General features: G+C 38.3%; 1 protein-coding gene across 2 annotated transcripts in view; it reads right to left on the reverse strand.

Moving 5' to 3' along the window:
• The window catches only part of CBL (Cbl proto-oncogene), an 86,930-nt gene that overhangs the window by 19,717 nt on the left and 44,491 nt on the right, over positions 1–22,722 (reverse strand). For both annotated transcript variants that reach the window (XM_019941767.3, XM_073808095.1), the window contains 10 exons: positions 16,616–16,762; positions 14,637–14,793; positions 13,690–13,811; positions 13,215–13,352; positions 11,818–11,905; positions 10,873–11,004; positions 10,456–10,659; positions 4,007–4,138; positions 3,540–3,920; positions 1,703–1,797 (listed from right to left, as the gene is read on the reverse strand). In XM_019941767.3, the coding sequence (XP_019797326.1) occupies positions 1,703–1,797; positions 3,540–3,920; positions 4,007–4,138; positions 10,456–10,659; positions 10,873–11,004; positions 11,818–11,905; positions 13,215–13,352; positions 13,690–13,811; positions 14,637–14,793; positions 16,616–16,762 (1,596 nt within the window). The remainder of the gene's footprint in view (positions 1–1,702; positions 1,798–3,539; positions 3,921–4,006; positions 4,139–10,455; positions 10,660–10,872; positions 11,005–11,817; positions 11,906–13,214; positions 13,353–13,689; positions 13,812–14,636; positions 14,794–16,615; positions 16,763–22,722) is intronic.

Genomic DNA, 22,722 nt, shown 5'->3' on the forward strand with positions numbered 1-22,722 from the left:
CTTCTGAGCCAACGTGCCACAACTACTGAAGCCCACGCGCCTAGAGCCGGTGCTCCGCAACAAAAGAAGCCACCGCAATAAGAAGCCCGTGCACCGCAACGAAGAGTAGCCCCCGCTCGCCGCAACTAGAGAAAGCCCGTGTGCAGCAACAAAGACCCAGTGCAGCCAAAAATAAATAAGTAAAATAAATAAATTTTTTTAAAAAATTACAAAACACCACTGAAAGAGATTAAAGAAGACAAATAAACAGAAACACATTCCATGTTCATAGATTGGAAGACTTAGTATTGTTAAGATGTTAGTACTACCCAAAGTGACCTACATATTAAATGCAATCCCTATCAAAATCCCAGTGACATTTTTTGCACAAATAGAAAAACTCCAGACTTCCCTGGCGATCCAGTAGGTAAGACTTTGCCTTCCAATGCAGTGGGTGTGGGTTCAATCCCTGGTTAGGGAGCTAAGATCCCACATGCCTCACGGCCAAAAAAAAAAAAAAAAAAAAAAAACCCCAAAACATAAAACAGAAGCAATATTGTAACAAATTCAATAGACTTTAAAAATGGTCCAGGGGGGCTTCCCTGGTGGCGCAGTGGTTGAGAGTCTGCCTGCCGATGCAGGGGACACGGGTTCGTGCCCTGGTCCAGGAAGATCCCACATGGCGCAGAGTTGCTGCGCCCGTGAGCCATGGACGCTGAGCCTGCGCGTCCGAAGCCTGTGCTCCACAGCGGGAGAGGCCACAACCGTGAGAGGCCTGCGTACCGCAAAAAAAAAAAAATGGTCCAGGGACTTCCCTGGTGGTGCAGTGGTTAAGTATCGCCTGCCAATGCAGGGGACACGGGTTTGAGCCCTGGTCTGGGAAGATCCCACATGCCGCGGAGCAACTAAGCCCGTGCGCCACAACTACTGAGCCTGCGCTCTAGAGCCTGTGAGCCGCAACTACTGAAGCCCGCGCGCCTACAGCCCTAGCTCCGCAACAAGAGAAGCCACCGCAATGAGAAGCCCGCACACTGCAACGAAGAATAGCCCCCACTCGCAGCAAATAGAGAAAGCCTGCACGCAGCAACGAAGACCCAATGCAGCCAAAAATAAATAAATTAAATAAAATAAATTAAAAAAAAAAAAGAGTGTGGTGTTGGCATAAAGACAGACATATAGACTGATGGAATAGAGTGGAAAGCCTAGAAGTATCAACAAATCCTCACATATATGGTCAAATGATTGCTGCCGACCTTTTCATTGTTTTTTGTTTTTGGCCACACCGCGAAAGTGTCCCGGTTGGCTTTTTTAAAAATTTCTTTTAGGGACTTCCCTGGTGGTCCAGTGGTTAAGACTCCATGCTTCCAATGCTGGAGGCCCGGGTTCAGTCCCTGGTCAGGGAACTAAATCTAAATCCCATGTGCTGCAACTAAGACCCAGTGCAGCCAAATAAATTAATATTTAAAAAACAAAACCCAACAAAAATTGCTTCTTTGAAAAGATTAATAAAATTGATGAGCCCCAGCAAGACTGATCTATGTACATATGCACAGAGAAAATAATGGAAAGAAACAGTCCAAAACATGATAATTTTTACATAATGGAAATACAGGTCAATTTTAATTTTCTTCTTTATACTCTTCTGGGTTTTCTAAATTTTCTATAAATAAGTTGTTTAAAAGTATCAACTCTACTGTATGAAATATAATTTTAGTAAACTTACCTGGCAGCCAGAGAATAAATGGCATTGGCAGATGCAGAAGGTTTGATTTTGGGATGCTCACACTCTGGACCTGCTAACGGGCTGCTATTCGTATTCTGGAAAGAAAAGTGTTAAAAAAAAAAGAACCTTCTTAATACAGCTAAGTATCTCCTCTTACTTATTTAATCTATTCAAAATAACAAGAACAATCATACAGACACAGACCTCTCCCCCAATGCCATGCTTAAGGATTATTATGTGTGACAAAAGTATATTTGAAAGTTCAAATGTAAGGGTTAGGGAGACAGTTCTAGGAAATGGGTTTTTTTTGTTTGTTTTAATTCTAGAAAGATTTGAGGAAACTGGCTGTCTGCACAAATACCATTCTAGCTTAAAAAATCTATACATCTTTCCATACTGATGCCACCAGAAAGTCAAACCTAATCCACTCTCACTAATTAGACTGCCTATCACATAAATGCCACTTGAATGCTAAGTTACCCTCCCCTTTCCCTTTCAACGAAGAAATACATAGTTCATTTAAGGACCACAGGATTTCTTAACTTCACCCTCCAATTCCATCTTTTTCTTGGATTTCTAACTACCTACTGGACAATTCTTCCTTCAATGGCTCATCTCAAATTCAACATGTCTGTCGCTAGTTAGCCAGGTTCAAAACCTCTGGGGTGTGTGCATGTGTATATGTGTGTGTATGCGATTTTTCATCCTTTTTTCCACCCACTGACTGCTTTCAAGCCTTTCTGGGTCTTTGTTTCATGCTCCCTAAAGTCTCGACCTAAACCAGCTCCCCCTCCTGCTCCTAGACCAGGATTCTTCCCCTTGTTTACCCAGTACCAGCTATATGAGACCCCTTTGTTATTCCTCAGATAGACTCTCCCAAACTCACTTGCTTTTCCCTCATCCCCCGTTGCTCCAGGTCACTCCCCACACTACTCCAGGTCTTTGCTCAGAATTGTACCCCATCCCTACATGTACCTGCCCCATCCCAACTTTCCCTATACCCTGTTTTTACCCTATTTTTCTCCACAGCATTCGTCGGAATCCACTATCTTACATGTTTTGTAACGTATCTTGTTCATTTTCCATCTTTCCTCCGGTGGAATGTTAACTTTGTGAGGGCAAACTTTTTTGCTCAGTGCATAAACGAACCAACAAAAGAAGGAATATACCTCTCCCACCCCCTGTTCTGGACCCATTATCTCATGCTTATCCAATGGACTGCTAACCTCCCTTTTTTCAATCTATTCTCTTTCCCATCCATCCTGCATACTATTCCTAGATTCCTCTCTTTAAACCATCATTTTGGTCACGTCACTCCACTAATTTAATCTTCACGTACTCTTCATTTGTACCAAATAAATTCCAATTCTTTTGGGAGGGGGTATACAAAGTGCTCTAATCTAGCAGCAAGGCTCCTTTCTAGCCCCTTTTCCTACCCTGATACCCAAAATTTGTTTTTCTCAAATTAAACTACTTCTTATCCCACAATACATCTTGAGCATTTCTGTCGTTGTAGGTCTATTTTAAAACTGTATCCACTTTGGAAAGAATATTTCAAATTCAGATGCCACTCTTTCCATAAGCCCTCATGATTGCTCTATCTAGAAATAATCTCTCCTTTCTTTAAAACTGAAGTGTTTTCTATTTATACTACTCATGGCATACACACCCAGAAACACATTTATTGCATAACAAACATATTAACATATACACTTCTTGAGGGTAGGGATTAATATTATCCTTGAATCCTGTACAAAACATACCACAGAACTGACCCATTCAATGCCATCCACGAATGTTTGTTATTAAGATAAATAATTTCAAAATCAGGACTCACCATGGAGGTATCCAGACTGAATGTGCTTCCAAGCCTAGGCACATCGGTTCTGGGTTCCATTTGTGAGGGCAAGGAAAATGGAAGTGAGTGCCGGTTGGTTAATTCTCTCCCTGTCCAGGGGTCACTAGGGTTTGGCGCAACTACTGGTACTTTGGGGATTGGCCGAGGCAGCCATGATGCTTCTCCAGCACGGCCAGAGGGGACAGGGGGCAGTTTGTCTCTGGACGGACAGTCGCCTGGTGTACATGGCAAGGGGCGTCTCTGAGGCCGTGTTTCCGCTCCACCAGAATATGGCCGGTCTGGAGGGGGTGGTGGTGGAAGATCTCGAAGAGTGGGAGGTATTGGTAATGGTTTGTCCTTATGAAGGGAACCAGAAGGAGCCTGTGGAAGCATGATGGAAGCAATCAATCAAACCCCACTAATACACAACAAAGAATCAGAAAATGTAGAAATGGATAATGCTTTACCTTAGAAGCAGTTCCAAGACCAGAAGCACTTGAAGGAATAGATATTCGCTGTTGTAGAAGGTCAAGTCGTGGTGGCACTGGGGGAAGGGAAGCTTGTGGGGCCATGGAGAATGGAGAAGGAGGTCGTTCCACCTAACACAAAAAAATTTCCTAATAGGTTATTCTTGTCTGGTGGAATGGTATCTCTCAACTCCTCTGAAAGATGTACACAACAAGTACTACATGAACACAGAATATACCAACGAGCCTGACTTTGGCTTAAGGTAGTGCTTCCTGAATTATTTCTATGTCACCAGAAGAGGGCGCTCTCAATCACAGAAATACCATGCAGATGCAAGCTACAGGCAAAATGTAATATCTAGAAAAGGCTGTGCTACATAAAAAGCTTCCTAGCTTATAATTTTAGAAAACTTTACAATTTCCCATATTTTCCTCTTCAGAAAAAGAAAAAAATCTTTCCAAGATTAAAAACAGAAAATCATATTAAAAGAAAGGGGCATACATTAACCTCTCAACAAATCACCTAGGAAAATAATGATTAAGGGGCAGAACGAGGAAAGAAATCAAAGTTAATAAATTCTCCATGGGTTATTGTGATTAAAAGAAAAAAAGAGATTTTTAAGAGAAAATGATCAATGGTATTACTAAAAAGCATCTTTAGTTCTTCCAAAGAAATGCTATTTCAATTCAGTAATTAAAAGGGATAATTTTTTTTGTCAATTTGTATTCTAAAAATTGAGGTGCCAAATCAAAAGAAACAAATAAATGTATAACCTTTTCCATTTCCCTGCCTACAGCAGGGTGATGAGTAGCTGATAAGCTTGTCCAAGTAAGCTGTCAAGAGATATACAAGAATTTATACAAAATACTAATTCACATTTGCATTCCCTAAAAGCAAAATAGATGGAAAATAGGCAAACATGTATTACAAGCACTTATGTAAGGTGACAGAGAAACAACCATCCCCATACTGAGTCCTATCATTAATGCTGGGAGGTGAATGAGGGAAAAAAAGGCTGCATCATCAGCTACTTGCTTTTACTCATGCTTAAGAAAACGGGCTCCATGTCAATGCAGCATGAGCAGCTAAACACCTCAAGGGTTAAGGAAGTGAAAAGTGATTAGTCAAACTAACTCTCACTTCATCATCAATATCTAGTCACTGCATCTTGTTGATTTTCCCATAAAATAATCTCATATCTATATCTTCCTTTTCATTCTACTTACCAACTTCAGACCTGATTTATTAAAACCCCCTTCTAGTGATTCTCCCAACTTCTAGATTCTTATCTCACCAAATCATTTTGCTCACCATTACCAGCTTAACCATCCTTAAATACTCACTAGTTCAAAACCCATCCATCAGTAACTTCCACTTTCCCATGTCACAAAATGTCACTTTCCTGCCTCGCTTTCTCAAGTCTAATTTGGTCTCCCTAACCAACAGCATTTTCCATAATGCCCTGCATTGGAATTCCTACCTCCCTAACTTTGTTCAAGTTGTTTCTCAATTTGGAAGGCCCTCTCTGCCTATTTTGATCCCTCCCACCATCCATCCCTCCTTCTCATTCCTAAAGGGCAGAGGATTGAGTTAATCATATTCTTCAATTCACGTTTCAATATCATAACCGACCCACGAGATGTTTTTTTATCTCAACATACAACAAAGTTCCAGAAAAGGATAAAAGCACATACGGGGACGAAATTATCCAAGAAATAATACAAGAATATTTCTAAGACCTAAGGGACATAAATACCCATATAGAAAGCGTTCACTGCATAGCTAGCCCAAAGAAAGAAAAGAAAACTAATAACCAATCAACCAACCAACAAAACACTTAAATTTTCAGGGAATCAAGGATAAGGAAAACATCCTAAAGGCTTCTGAGGATAGAGGGAAAGGAGGTACTAAAGAGCAAAAATACACCAGAAACTAGAAGTCACTGAGGCTGTAACAATTCATAGAGCTAAATTTTTTTTTCAACCTAGAATTCTGTACCTAGTCAGTTTGAGGGTTGAATAGAGACATTTTAAGATATCAAACGTCTCAAAAATTTCACCTCTCACCTTTTCACAGAAAGCTATTTTGAGAGCATACTCCACCCAAACAAGGAAGTTAAAGCAAGAAACATAAAAACACGGGAGTTAAGAAATAGGCACTCCAACACAAAGAAGAGGCAATGAAGCCCCACGATGATGGTGAGGGGAGACACCTCAGCGTGACATGGAATGCAGCACACCCAGCGAGAAACCAGTCCAGACTGGAGCCAAAACATGGCAGACTCCCATATATTAGTATACTATATAACATAATATCTACTATATTAATATGCTAATAGAATTTACTCCACAGAAAATCATATCAAGAGGATGTCTGGTAAGACGTGGTCGTAACAGGTACAAACTGAACACTAAGGAAATAAAAGTAAATCAATTATTTCAGAAAAGCAGAAGGTTGTAAAAGAAAGCAAAAGTAATTATCAACACATTGTAGTATATTACTTGATACAATAGGGAGCAAAAATCACTTGAATACTGACAGAACCAAAAAACATTCAAATTAACTATAGTCGGAAGATAGGGAGTAGGAAGGAGGGAGATAAGACATTTAAATCCTTTTCTAAACAGATAACTAATATTGCAGAATCAAGAGAAAGCAGTATAGTATATGGTTAAGGAACAGCTTTTAGAACCGAAAAATCTGAATGGGACACAGGAGTTAGAGGGGGTAGAAGCAGGGAGCTGACATTTCTGTAAACCTTTTAGCAATTCTTTTAAACTTAAAAAAAAAAAAATCCAAGTGCACTGATCACATGGAATTTTTTAAAAAGTAGATTCACTATTTTAAAAACAAATCAGGGACTTCCCTGGTGGCACAGTGGTTAAGAATCCACCTGCCAATGTAGGGGACACGGGTTCGAACCCTGGTCCGGGAAGATCCCACATGCCGCGGAGCAACTAAGCCCGTGTGCCACAACTACTGAGCCCGTGCTCTAGAGCCCACGAGCCACAACTACTGAGCCCACCGTGCTGCAACTACTGAAGCCCGTGTGCCTAGAGCCCATGCTCTGTAGCAAGAGAAGGCACCGCAATGAGAAGCCCGCGCACCGCAACAAAGAGTAGCCCCCACTCGCCGCAACTAGAGAAAGCCTGTACACTGCAAGGAAGACCCAATGCAGCCAAAAATAATTAAAAAAAAAAAAATCAAAACGAAACAAACAGCAAAAAGCAACAACAAGCTACTAGGATATGACGAAACAGACACTCTCATAGTCTCATATACTTTGGGAGTGACTTTAGGACAAAAAATTGGGAACAAAAAAAGTTAAGATATTTTTATTCCAGTATTTTATTCATACAAAGTAGATAATGAACTATAAGGTACAAAGAATAATAAAAGATGAAACACCCACGTAGAACCTATCATTCAGCTAAGAAATGAAACACCATGGCTTTCTGAAATTCCCATGTGTCCCACCACTAATTATATCCCTCTCCTCTCTCAAAGAGTTTAAATGGACATACTCTAATCTAGCAATTCCACTATTAGAAATTTACCCTACAGACAGACTTGCAAAAGAATGTCCATATGTGTAAGCCTGGAAACAACAGGAATGTCCATTAAGAAGAGACTAAATGAATTACAGAATAGCCAAGTGCAAAACAATATATGAAGCTGTTTGTTTTTCTACTTGAATTTTTACAGTATGCATTTATTTATTTATTTGCGGTACGCAGGCCTCCCACTGCTGTGGCCTCTCCCGCTGCGGAGCACAGGCTCCGGACGCGCAGGCTCAGCAGCCATGGCCCACGGGCCCAGCCGCTCCGCGGCATGTGGGATCCTCCCGGACCGGGGCACGAACCCGTGTCCCCTGCATCGGCAGGCGGACTCCCAACCACTGCGCCACCAGGGAAGCCCTACAGTATGCATTTATTACTTTTATTTAAATGAGTAAATTTAATCTCATTTATATATATTAGCTACAGAAAAAACTGTTAAATTTCTTCTTTCCTCTAAAGTCCTATAGCACTTAGACTGTGTACCCAACAATTTAGAATAATGTGCACTGTCTGGCTTGTATTAAATAGTGTTTCACCTGTATATATATTCTCTTCCCAAATAAAACTACTATCTCCTTTTGGGCCTTTGTCTTAGGTTTCTTATCCCATATAGCACTCAAGAGAGCTACTTAACTAGCACAACAAACAGCTTGCAAAAGTAGTATGTGTTAACCGTGAAAAATTCAAACATACCATAAAATGAAAGTCCTCTGATCCTGTAGCCTCAGAAATAATAGTAATGTGACGTGTAGTCATCCAATTTTCCCCCCATGCATGTTAAAATAATTCTTTTGTAACTAAATAATTTTAACAGAAGTAAGGTGACATTATATATAATATACAGTTGTTTTTTTAATTTAATACACATTGACAGCTTTCCACTTAAGTATATGTAAACTGAGTTCACTCTGCAGAGCATTCTGTTATATGGACTGTAGTAGACAGAATAATGATCACGGTCCCCTCTCCCACAGGAAGATGTTCATGCCCTAAAACCTAGAATCTGCGAATCTGTTATCTTACTTGGCAAAAAGACCTTTGCTGATGTGATTAAGGGTACAGATCTTGAGATAGGGGAATTATCCTGGATTATCCAAGTGGGCCCAATCTAATCACATGAGTCCTTAAAAGTTGAGAACCTTCATGACTGAAGGAGGAGGAAAGGAGTCCAGGAGCCAAAGAATGTAGCTGGCCCCTAAAAAATACCGTCAGCTGACAATCAGCAAGGAAACAGGGATCTTAATTCTACGACCGGCAAGGAACTGAATTCTGCCAAACCCAAATGAGTAAGGAAGGCCGACTGTATTCATTGCACTGTGCCACTTTACATAAGGGACTTGGGCATCTGCAGATTTTTTTATCTGCTGGGACTCCAGGACCCAATCCCCTGCGGATACTTTCTTTTGGGTTTTTTTTTTGGCCACACCACGTGGCATGCAGGATCTTAGTTCCCCAGCAAGGGATTGAACAGGTGCCCCCTGCAGCAGAAGCGTGGAGCCCTAACCACTGGACAGCCAGGGAATTCCCAGGAAATACTTTTAATATAATATTACAAGGTGATAAGTTCTATGGCAGACATATTCATAGCATCCCAGAAACACTTGGCCAGACCTAGATTATTTGTGGGTCTTGGGCATGGGGGAAACAGGGTAGAGTATGGAAAGGTTTCCTAGGAAATGAAAACTGAGCTAAATTACATAGAAACTATCAAGACAAAAGCACGGAGAAATTTTTAGTGGTTCAGTCTTGCTGGATTACAAAATACAAAGTGGAAAGGATTACCAGGGCAAAGTGCCTAGAAAAGAGAATGGACTTATTACTCCATTAAGTAATGAGAAGTCATTAAAGAGTGTGAGGCAAAGGAATAAGGTAGTCAAGGTATGTGCTGTAGATCAATGACTCTGGAAGCGGGACGAACAGATGATTATAAGAGCCTGAAATAAGGCAGTGACATTGAGGACAGAAAGGAAAAGATACACTGGATACAATCACTTAAGAGATGGAATCCATCCTTTCAATATTTATTGAGCACCTACTATGTGCCAGGCAGTCAGGTGCTGGTATAAAAGAAAGCTTCTTTTGTACAAAAAAATGCCTCCTATGAAGTTATAACAGTCCAAACTAGAGAACTGACAACATATTAGAACCTCTGTTTGCCCTATATTTATTAAAATCTTCAATGACTGCCTTACTTCTAATTAGTGAATAAATCCCTGTTTTACCCTACCACTGACGTAACAGAACTTGTTCACATACTTTCTTAGCCTTTATCTTTCCCATCTTTACTAGGACCTTTCTAGTTTTAGTTTCTGTATGGTACCTCCTATTACCCTCCAATCACTGTAGTTGCCATTTATTTGGTTGTTAACGGTGCCTCATTTCTCCCGCCCAAACCTAACTTTCCAATGCCAAGACTCCATTAGAAAAATAGGCAAGGAGAAAATATTCTGCTCACAGTAGCAAAATGGGTCCAATTCTTTTACTCACCCCTCATTTTCTCTACCAAGCTATCTGAATAGAGCCCAGTTCTAGCATACAGACAATAAGAGCATGGGCCTTGAAGCCGGAATGTCTGGCCACAGATTCTGGTTCGACTGACTAGCTGTGTGACCTTCAGCAAATTCCTTAGCCTCACTGTGCCTTGGTTTCTCCCACTGCTAAATGAGGAGAACAGTAATATCTACTCATATGGTTACATGAATATGTATCAGTATAAGATTATGAGTTAAAATAAGTAAAGTACTTAGCATCATCTTTTCTCACACAGTAAACGTTCAATAAATATTAGCTACTGTTACTCCTTGTATTTTGGATGTCATTAAGTGCTCTATTGCTTTAGGACACAACTGATAATGGATTTTGCCACAGTCTCTTAAACTGAAGCTTACCTTGGCACCAGCCAATTCCTTCATCATGAAGAGAGAATCATCAGCTCGTTCATCGTCATCATCATCATAATTTGGGGAGGGAGCTCCCTCTGCTCCTTGCCTCAGCAGGCTGCCACTTCCTCTAGGATCAAAGGGATCGACCACAATGGGCTCAGTACCTTTAATTTCACATCGGCAGAAGGGACAGCCCTGGCCTTCTGATTCCTGCAAAGGAAACAGGAGATGGTAATAGACACATCTGAAAGTTCTTAAAATATTCGTCCACTAAAAATACATTTCCTAGAAACGAAAAAAGAATCAAAAGTTTAGAACCTACCCCACAAACCAGGCCATTCTTTATATCCGTAAAGGATATATAATCCCCAATTCTTCATTGTCATTACTTAGCTGAGAAAAGAGCATGGTTTGGATCCATACCTGCCAGGATGTTAGACAGGATGTGCACATGAGGTGTCCACAGGGCTCAATCTTTACATCTTTATCATTTTCAGCACATATTTTACACAGTTGGAATGTGGAGCCCATCTCACAGTATAATTCATATTGTTCCTTTGATTAAAAAGAAATTAAGAGATTATTCAGCCTATTGCAAATATCTGTTGAATGAATGACTGCAACTGTAAACGCTAAAAACAGGAAAATTGAAAACTGTTACTTTTAATACTACTTTTGCTTGTATGAAAGTGTCACAACAGTGTTCAATTAAAACAGAAAGCACCTAGTCTTGGTCCTTTTTTTTTTTGGCCGCACCCTGCAGCATGTGGGATCTTAGTTCCCAGACCAGGGATCGAATCTGTGCCCCCTGCAATGGAAGCACGGAGTCTTAACCACTGGACCACCAAAGAAGTCCTTTGGCCCTATTTTAAGAAGCACAGTTTAAAAAGAAACCACACAGGACTTTCCTGGTCTCGCAGTGGTTAAGAATCTGCCTGCCAATGCAGGGGACACAGGTTCGAGCCCTGGCCCGGGAAAATCCCACATGCCGTGGAGCAACTAAGCCCGTGCGCCACAACTACTGAGCCTATGCTCTAGAGTCAGCAAGCCACAACTACTGAAGCCCGCATGCCTAGAGCCCGTGCTCTGCAACCAAGAGAAGCCACTGCAATGAGAAGCCCGCGCACAGCAACGAGGAGTAGCCCCCGCTCGCTGCAACAAAGACCCAATGCAGCCCAAAAAAATTAAAATAAATAAATTTATTTTAAAAAAGGAAAAGAAGCCACACACACCTAAATTCACTAATCTAGTCAATGGTTTAAAATTTACGTGTTCCAATCACTTAATATAATTCTACTGTCAGTTCTGTAAAGTATTATACAAAAGCTTGGCTCTAGTAATATGGTTATAATTTAAAACAAAGTTCACCTGGGTCACTTTGATGTGGTCTTGGGGAGTTGGTTCACATAAGCCTGTCAGGTCTGGATTCTGATTCCGTCCATCAGGAAACAAATAGCTATAAAAAGAGTAACCAATCTTGGGGTTCTACTGAAGCCAATTTATCACTGCTTACTAATACAGACAAATGTTATCTAGGAATTCTCTCATTCTAAAAGGGCAATTTTGCATAAGTGCAAAGATAAATTTTACTAGTACTTCAAAAAAATTAAATAACACAGATCAGTTCCAAGAAGATACTCTCCAAACACTGATACTCTTTCTCTATTTTAATCAAGGGGTTGACAAACTTTTTTGTAAAGTACCAGAGAGTAAATATTTCAGGCTGTGCAAGCCGCATAAGTCTGTGCCACACATTCTTCTTTGGTTGTTTTTTTAACAACACTTTAAAAAGGAAAAACTATCTTAGATGCAGGCTGTACCAAAACACCTAGTCTGTGGGCCGCAGTTTACCAACTCCTATTTTAATCTGTGGATGGCCACAAAGTGGAAATTCTTAATTTAAATGACATTTGCTTTGACCAAAGACCTGAAATACCTTTGTTTACAGATTTAACACAGAGAGACACTAACTTAAAGACTGGACCACCAGAGAAGTCTGTTAATTTAAAAGAAATGTAACAAGAAGCAAATTAAGCCACCGAGATCAACTACCAGGAAGCTTCTAGCATCAAACTGCTCTGCCATTTGGGGAAGTACCCCTTTCAGCTCCAGTGTTACTGTAGAAGACGATGCATGATGGAAAATGGATTTTCCTAATCACTTTAAAACACAAGTCGTTTTCTGATACCTGGTCAACTGTTAGTATTTTTAGTGCTTACCAACTGATAATCAATTTGAATTCCAAAAGGAATAGCAATTCTGGAATAAATAAGAACTTAGTCATAAATATTAGCAGAGGCTACAAAAGCCCACAGCCTGAAGAAATGCTGCTGAATCAACACGAAGTTAGGATGAAGGCTGATGAGGGCCACTGAGCGTGCTGCCATCAGGAACATCTCATCATTCTGATGCTGGCTAGTCAAATAACAGGTAACGTTTTCTGCTAATTGGTATATTTTAAAATCTAGCATAGATTTGAAAATAAATTAACATTTAGAAAAAAAGAAAGACAAAATTTACTCAGGGTAACAAGCGAAGTAGTAGAGAAAAATAATTTCACTCAAGGAATCCTTCCAAAATAAAAACCAAAGTCCTACTGAACCTGAAAATCCAATAGCCCCAATAGCGGGGGCTACAATATAACCTGTCAATATGTGTCCTGAATCTTTATCTGCAGAAGAAACCTGGAATAAAGTCATTAATGATGCAGTTTTACAGCCCCTAAGTTCCTAGACTCTAGCAGATGGCAAACAGTATGTACTTACAAGCCTTCCCTGAAGCCATCAATCAGCGCTTGGAAGAGAGGTTTATTGTGAGGAATTGTCTGGAGAATGTTCCCATCGGCAGTGACATACCCAATAGCCCACTGACCCAGACGAGTACAGCTCAGCCGGAAAATGTAACTGAGAACAGAGAGAAACAAAATCTTTAATATACATACTTGCATTAGGGTGGAAAGACAAGACAGAGACAAAAATCAAAAGGACCATCAATAATAGATTCTTTAATGGCTTCAGACCAAAAGCAAAAGACATATAAGCTCAATTCTTAAGTGGCTTGAAAGCATTTATCAAATCATAGTATCTGAATATGTCAATTCCTCTGATAAACAGATATCAATTCTGCCGCAGAAATGTGGTCACTGGGGAACTAGTAAAAGATCATGTTTCCTCTATTTCAGCAAAGGTCACAGGAGAATAAAGTTCAGGTGAATAAACCTCTTTGCTTCGTTGCACTGACCTGCCAGGTTTGTGAATGAATTTCTGGAGCCGAGCTTTCACTTCATCATATGTCAGGAAAGCCATGTAACCAGGATGAGTTACAGCAAGACTGTTCCAGTTCCTGAGCAAAGAAGACCAGGGCTAAGGAAACAAGAGATCAATCAGACCATTTGGCTCAAGACATACAACCAGCCTCAGAGCAATGAAGAACAAAAGGAAAAGCAACTTGAATTCTCAATTATAAATTCTCCATTTAGTGTCACATATTTTCAATCATGTTGTTACTTTAAGGGAAGACAAACATGTTTGGGAAATAAGAACTCTGAAAAGCTAAGAAGAAAATTACACATGCTTATAGGGAGAAACTTAACTATACAAAATGAAATTCAGAAAATTTCCAAGCAGCTCTAACCAACAGTAGTGAGGCTAAACAACAAACAAAAACAGAGAAACAGGGCAAGGCCTAGATGTGCAAGTAAGAAGTTTCAAATAAAGGTTTACACAAGGTGGCATATACACCCATTGTTTTTAGAAAAAGAAAGAAGTGAGTTCTTTGTGGAGCATCAATACATCTCAATATTAACAATCAAGAATTTCAATACCATAGGAGAAAAAGCTGGAAACATACATAAATGTTCAATAACAGAACTCACTAAATATATTATACCCATCTTTAGGATGTTCTACAACCATTAAAATGATGCAAAGAAGAATATTTAATAATAGAGAAAGATTATAAATGTGAGGGGAATAAAGCAGATTATATAGTTATTCTTTTTACAAAAAAAATTTGTATATATAAAATAGAGTAGTTTTAACCTTTTTTTTTTTTGGCTATAGTTTCTAGAATGAATAAAATTATTTTCATAATAGGCAAAATCCCAAATGTCCAAATGTTATTTTTTAAAAAGGTTTCTCTTCAGAAAAATAGCAATAACTAGTTTAGCCAACGTTTTAGTATCCTACCTGAAAGAGTCGTGTAAAGATGTCGAATTCAAACACTGAAATATAATCATTGCAGGTCAGATCAATAGTGGATTTCAGAGCCATGGCCTCCAGCCCAGAACTGATGGGATGTACTTCATGAAGGGCCTGTCTGAAGCTCTTCCAAGGTACTATTGTCCTAGGATGGGAGTGGGGGTAGGAGAGAAGGCAGAGTGAGATAACAGATAATTTCAGGCATTGCTACATTCAAGGAAAAGAGAGCCACATTAAGCTCTCAATATCAATTTCAATTTTCTTAAAGAAGCTGAACTATATTTTACATTGAGAACAGAAAGGGCATAAATGATACATTTCTTAACTTTCTAATGAATAAATTAATAATAGAGACATCTTTTTCTACTTTTCTTCGGCAGAATGCTATAAGTTCATTCCCTTTCTCATCTTTCTTCAGACATTTGTTCTATTAGAAAAGCATTGGAAAGAGAGATAAGATTATCCTTCTTGTATAACAGATGTAATCTGTGTCCAGATCTTTACTAACTGAAAGCTTGTGTTTAACTTTTTAAAAGCACATAAAACACTCTGTGTTCTTTTGAGGAACCCACACTATCAAGGACTTCACTAGAGGAATATAGGCTTAAGGTACAGGAAGAACAGAGTTCTGATAGAGATGAAGAAGAAATTATTTAACATAAGAATGACTAAACCCCAGATATGGCTAGCAAAAGATATTGTGGGATTTCTATTTCTCAAGATCTTAAAAAATAAAATAAAATCTCATTGCCTTTGAAAAGTTTATGTATTCACCTGCCTGAAAGTAAGAGAACAAGTGGCGTTTCAAACTCTTTTCTAATGTAGCTAGTTATTAAGTTAAAGGAACAAAGTTAAACTCATTCCCATTCTCTTCAATTAAGTTTTTAAAAATCACTAATTATTCTATATTTAATGTTTAAACATGATTTTTTAAAATAAATCAAGCGTTTAACAAACTTCAAATCAATTTGTAGTATATACCTGAAACTAACTTAATAGTGTGCGTCAACTATATTTCAATTAAAAAGAAAGAAAGAAAGCATTTAAAGAGAGATTTACATTAGGATCTGTATATTCAACTGAAAAATTTTATTGTTTTCTACCTTTTCAGTTCTTTGAACCAAAATTTCAGGGGATATTCAAGAACATTTATATTAATACTTAGAAACATAAACTTGTCTCATAAATCTGTCTATATAATGTAAGGCTTCTGAATATCAAAAAGACAATATAACAAAGTGGAAAGACAAGCCGTAGACTAGGAGAAAATATCTCTAATGTAAGTGACTAACAAAGAGTTAGTATCTTACAATAGGAAAAAGACAAACAACTCAATAGGAAAATGGACAAGTCAGGAATAGGAATAGGAAGATCAGAATAAGACTCTTAATTGGTGACAAATGTGAAAAGGTGCTCAAGCTCCCTTGTCATTTAGGAATATAAAGCAAAATATGATACCAATTCATATCATCAGTGTTAGTCAAATTGCAGAGCTACTGGAACATGTGTGCACTACTTATAGGAATATAAACTGGTACAACCACTGTGGAAAGCAATTAGGCAATATTTGGCAAAGCAGAAGATGTGAAACCCCCTGACTCAGCAATCCCACTTCTAGGTATGTAACTATTGAGAAACTCTTGCATATGAAGACAAATACAATTTTGCTTTCTGCAGCACTGTTTTGCAATAGCAAATAGTTTGAAATGTAAATGTCCATTAACAGCATAATGGATGAGTAAAGAAAGAGAAGAGCATTCAGTCAAAGAGCGTGGGTTTCAACAGAACTGCAAAGGTTTATTTCTTTTAAAAAAAAAATCAGAGCAAAAAAAGGTTGGGAAGTAGGTACACATATATTACTTTTCTGTTTCCCATGTTTTAAATATTCCATCAATAAAAAACTAAACAAAAACCCAAAACACAAGCTTCAGTTCTTCATAGTTCAAATTCATTATTTTGAGTCTTACTTTTCCCCAAAAGCTTTCCTCCAAAATTCTGCAGCATCTGCTTTAGTAATCCGAAATGTGTCTCCTTGAAAGAGTCCACTTGGAAAGATTCCTTTTAGTTCTGCCAGCATGTGGCTGAAGATCAGGGACAGTTTGGTTAGGTTTCGCCTACAAATGATCAGAAGTGCAATGATTAAATGAACACATAAAATTATTTTTATTTTAAATGTGCTGAATTCACTACACCAGGTGTGTAATTTATAATGCAAGAAAGACTGCTGCATTCACTAGGTCTACTCCTTTCCCTCTGTTCAATGTTTTATGGTAAATAAGAAAAATTTAACAGAAATCTATTTTAAGACTTTTAATCTTAAATTAATCAGATCTAATAACTGAGCATAAACTTACATGAACAAACTTTCTTTTTTAGGATGACAGGTAAAGAGGACTCAACAAATACGTGTAAGAAGTTGTACACTGATATAACCATTCACTCATAAAAGAAATGTTAGGAAAGCAAAATATATTATTTCCTGCTTTGCATGAACTAATCTGGATGTTTAAATTACCATAATTCATCTAAATTAAAAATAAAGGCTTCCCTGGTGGCGCAGTGGTTAAGAATCCACCTGCCAATGCAGGGGGACACGGGTTCGAGCCCTGGTCTGGGAAGATCCCACATGCCGCGGAGCAACTAAGCCCGTGTGCCACAACTACTGAGCCGACATGCCACAACTACTGAAGCCCATGCACCTAGAGCCCGTGCTCTGCAACAAAGAGAAGCCACCACAATAAGAAGCCCGTGCACCACAACGAATAGTAGCCCCTGCTCACCCCAACTAGAGAAAGCCCGCACGCGCAGCAATGAAGACCCAACACAGCCAAAGATAAAATTAATTAATTTTTTTAAAAGTCAATTTTTGTCACACAAGGGGACTATGAAATTTCAATTCATGATCAATTTTATTGCCTAAAAATTCTCTTTAATACAGATAGATTTTTCTCTTGTAATGCTATACTGGAGGGTCACCACTAGTCCCATCTTTGTCTTTCCTGGATAAAATGCTGCACTAAGTCCCTATAGCCCTAACTTTTCTGCAAAACACTGCTGAAATCTTTCTAATCAGCTTTTCAACAAATCAGCTTCAGTTTTTTGATATTTGTCTCCCTGTACTTGTATCAAGTTATATTCTTTCTAGTTTCCTATTTCTGAAAGCACCTACAAAAGTGATAAAATTAATATTCTTTGAAGACAGTCTAAAATAATTCATATGCTAAATAGCTCAAGTAAGATAAAAAATACAAGCACTTATCCAATCCCTAAACTCCATTAACTGTTTTCCTCCTGGTACTTTGAGAGCCTTCAATTATTGCTGGTTAGGACTTTTACTATTTTACCAAAGAGGAAACAAAAATAGAAACTATCGAGAATATATCACAGATAACATGATAGAAAATCTGCAAAGCACAAATTAGTCCCAATGACTTCCCAAAGACTTCTGCAGGACACCAGACTGCACTCAATATTTATATAACATTTTGCCAAATGTTAATCCTTAAAGATAAGCAGGAGAGAGTCCATTATTCCCTTAGGATATGCTAAGCTGTTGAGAACCTACTATGTGTAAAGAGCTATGCTAAACAGTATAGCAGAAAAACGTGTATCAGAGAAAATACTGGGTTGGCCAAAAAGTACCTTCGGTTTTTTAAGTAAAAATAAAAGACACATTTTTCATTTTCACCAAGAACTTTATTGAACAATGTATTCACCCTTTTGTTCCACTAGCTTCTGCCATTTTTCAGGCAACTTCATAATTCCATCTTCCCAAAACTTTTTATCTTTTTGAGCGAAGAACTGTTCTAGGTGCCTTTTACAGTCTTTCAGGGAATTGAAATTTTTCCATTAAGAGAATTTTGTAAAGACCGAAATAAATGGAAATCCGAAGGTGCAATGTCTGGTGAATACGGCGGATGAATCAGAACTTCCCAGCCAAGCTGTAACAGTTTTTGCCTGGTCATCAAAGAAACATGCGGTCTTGCCTTATCCTGATGGAAGACTATGTGCTTTCTGTTGACTAATTCTGGACGCTTTTTGTCGACTGCCGCTTTCAGTTGGTCTAATTGGGAGCAGTACTTGTTGGAATTAATCGTTTGGTTTTCCAGAAGGAGCTCATAATAGAGGACTCCCTTCCAATCCCACCATATACACATCACCTTCTTTGGATGAAGACCAGCCTTTGGTGTGGTTGGTGGAGGTTCATTTCGCTTGCCCCACAATCTCTTCCATTCCACACTATTGTACAGTATCCACTTTTCATCGCCCGTCACAATTTGTTTTAAAAATGGAATGTTTCATTATGTTTCAGTAGAGAATCGCATGCGGAAATATGGTCAAGAAGGTTTTTTTCGCTTAACTTATTTGGAACCCAAACATCAAAGCGATTCACATAACCAAGGTGGTGCAAATGATTTTCAACGCTTGATTTGGATATTTTGAGCATGTCGGCTATCTCCCACCAGGTATAACATTCATTGTTCTCAATTAATGTCTCGATTTGATCGCTATCAACTTCAACTGGTCTACCCGACCATAGAGCATCATCCAGCGAGAAATCTCCAGCATGAAACTTCACAAACCACTTTTGACACGTTCGATCAGTCACAGCACCTTCTCCACACACTGCACAAATCTTTTGTGCATTTCAGTTGCGTTTTTACCTTTCTTGAAATAATAAAGCATAATATGCTGAAAATGTTGCTTTTTTTCTTCCATCTTCAATATTAAAATGGCTACACAAAAAGTCACCAATTTTGATAAGTCTTTTTTTAAATGCACACTGATATGACAGCTGTCACATACAACCTAACAAAATTGTTTTGAATGAAGTTAAAGACAACCAAGTGCTACTAGAGCCATCTTATGGAAAAAACTGAACGAACTTTTTGGCCCACACAATACATATATCATACTCCCAAGGTTACAACAGAACTCTTTCTGCAAGAAACAGGTTTGAATCTTACTTCTTCCTGAAAATGTCTTTCCTTAGTCGCTCCAATGTCATCCTCTCTTGGTTCTCCTACTTGCTTTTGTTCTTCCTTTGGGTATTCTTTCTATTCTCCTAACATAACCATTTCCCAAGAATTTGCTCTCCATCATTTTCCTTTCTTTCCCTCTTGACTCTTCCTTTGCAATCTCAAGGCTTCAAAAACTGCTTTGCAAAAGATTCCCAAATCTTAGGCCTTAGTAGCTTTCCAACTGCCTACTGCATTTCTCCATTCAAACGCTAGCACCACAAAGCAACACATTCAAGATTAAACTAACCTTCCTTGGGGATTGGGGTGGGGGTGGGGTGGTAATAACAGATTTTGGGAATTTGGGATTAACAGATACACACTACTACATACAAAATAGATTAACAACAAGGACCTACTGTATAGCACAGGGAACTATATTCAATATCTTGTAATAACCTATAATAGAAAAGAATATGAAAAAGAATATATATATACAACTGAATCACTTTGCTATACACCTGAAACACTGTAAATCAACTATACTTCAATTTAAAAAAACAAATTTGTTAATTGGAATTAAATAAATATACTTCTAAAAAATAAATAAACTAACCTTCTTTCTCAAACCTGCTCTTTCTTCATGTTCTCTATTTTCTGTATTTAATGACAACACCATCTTACTTCCCACAAGTTCAGAACCTTAGAGTCAGTCATCTTAGCTGCCTCCATTTTCTTTATTCTCCATATCTGACTTGTCAATTTGCTAATCATTTGTTGTCAATCCTACCTTTGAATTTGTATTATTATTCTAATATGCACTCCTTGCTACCTGCGCCTACCTACTCCATAATTCAAACTTCCATCTTCAGTCTATTCCTATGCACGTTCAATCATACCACATATAACTGCCTTTCAAGGAGGGGGGGGAAAAACAATTTCTACAGTACCAGTGGGACAAAATCCAAACTCAACTTTGATTTTTAGACTTTCCACTAACCTGGGTCTAACCTACCTTTATAACTAATTTCACTAGTATATTCTACTTAAACTGAACGTTTTACCTCTTCTTATACATACTACCCTTATTCACTTTTGCACCTCTGAACCACTGCTTATTTGTTCCTTAGTCTGCAAAAGACCCAGCTTAACTGTCATTTCCTAAGAAGCCAGCTAGAAGTAATAAACCTCTAAAATACCCCCAGTATTTTCACTGAAGTTCTCTTATGTCATCTGAACACATCTTGCACTACAGTTATTTGTGTACATGAGGGATGAATTCATTTCTGGTATATATTTATAACCCTTTGGCATCCGGCATGATTTCTAACCTTTATTATACCTTTAGAAAACATCTGACTGCATACTGTGTGCTAGGCACTAGGGATGGATACAACAACGCAACAAAACCAAATGCCTGGCTTTATAGCATTCACATTCCCATGGTAGAGTATCAGGTAGTAGAAGAAAAAGGCTTTGAAGAAAAACAAAGGAGGGTATGAGAAGAGAGGCATGTTAAGATTGCCGTTTTAGAGGGAGTGGTCTTAGGAACCTCTCTTATTGTTGATTTTTAAGCCAATTCTGAAGAGAAGGCAGAAAGCGAGTCTTTGGATGACTGGGCCATGTCAGCATATTTGACTCTTTAAATAATTTTCCCCTGAGAATCTACCAGGTATCCAGTACTATGCTAGATCAGAGATAAAATATACATACCAAAATATAATGGACAAAAAGTTTTAATTTGTGAAGTAAGCCACAAAAAGGTGAAAGTTATTGACCGCAAAGATGTAATGTCACCAGGTGCCTAAGAGCAATTTGAAGTGCTGACTGAAATAGTTACTGAAAATCAATTTAAGACATTTTCATACTCAAGGATGCATCCCCCAAAAAGCCAGCTTACATTTCTTAAAACCACCAGAGATGCACTGTAAGCATCACACTTCTTAAAACGAAAAAAAAGAATCTACAAAAGCCCATGGGTCAGGGTATTTTGTAAGTGGTCCAAGTTTAAATTCTGTTTCAATAACATTTTAAGGCCTTAGGCTTATGGCTCAGTGTCTACAGTGTATAGGGCAGAATTTAATCAGCAAAATCTGTCTAAACATGTAAACTTAGAACAATGAGGCATGATAGATATTTGGGCTTATTACAAGTAAGCAATACATTTCAACATTCTGTCAGCAGTTACTTCAATGCATACAATATGTTCTAACATTTCTCCAAATATCCACAAAGAAACACAATTGTTCTATTTTTTGTAAATGCCCTGAAGACAAAACTTTTCTTTCTCTGAGTAGCAGCAAGTAGGATCAATACAAGCCTTTCCTTAACTCAGTATTTGAAGAAGGTAATTTTTACTACCTTTCACGTTAACCATCTACATCTAAGTAACTGCAAATTCTACTCTATAGCTTCCACCTTGCCTTCTCTTGTCCTCTCACAACTTCCCCATAATCAAATGCTGATTCAGTATGCAGTGTCAATTTTTAAAAAGGTTCAAGACTGGTGTGAGTTATTTTCCCCCTACCTCAGGTCCTACTCTAAAAGCCAATGTACCTCTGTACCTCAGGCCTAAAGTAATGGTATACATTTTCTTGTGCATAATTTCAGCTAGTAAGGGACTAAGATTTATATGTCACTAATATTTAAGTATATAAAAATTAAATGCACAATTATAGCTTCTGTTTCAGCTTCAAAAGTAGAAAGATAAATATAACCTGATAGAAACCACAATCACCATTTCTATAGAGCAAGCAAGACAGTGTGGGAAAGTAGCCTTTATATGAATATGAGATAAACAGAAAACTCCTCAAATGATGCCAACCAATGCATTTTCTATTACACAAAATACTGAAAAACAAGCTGCCTTGTAACTCTTGGCCACAAAGTACCTTGCAGAGAAAGAGGAAATAGAAAAAAGAACATAGTATGGGGAGATATATTAACCCTCTATATTAAAATGTATTTATTAATGTTTAAGACAAGTACGGAGAGTAGTACCACTCTTTTTTGTTTTAATGAGAATGTTCCATCGCTTAGAAGTACAATAAAAGTTTCAAGAAGAAAAAGACTGTTGAGAAATGAATATTAAGAGACTGAGATCTTCTTGGACTTCC

This window comes from Tursiops truncatus, chromosome 8, assembly GCF_011762595.2.
Source record: "Tursiops truncatus isolate mTurTru1 chromosome 8, mTurTru1.mat.Y, whole genome shotgun sequence".
Classification (NCBI taxonomy): Eukaryota; Metazoa; Chordata; class Mammalia; order Artiodactyla; family Delphinidae; genus Tursiops; species Tursiops truncatus.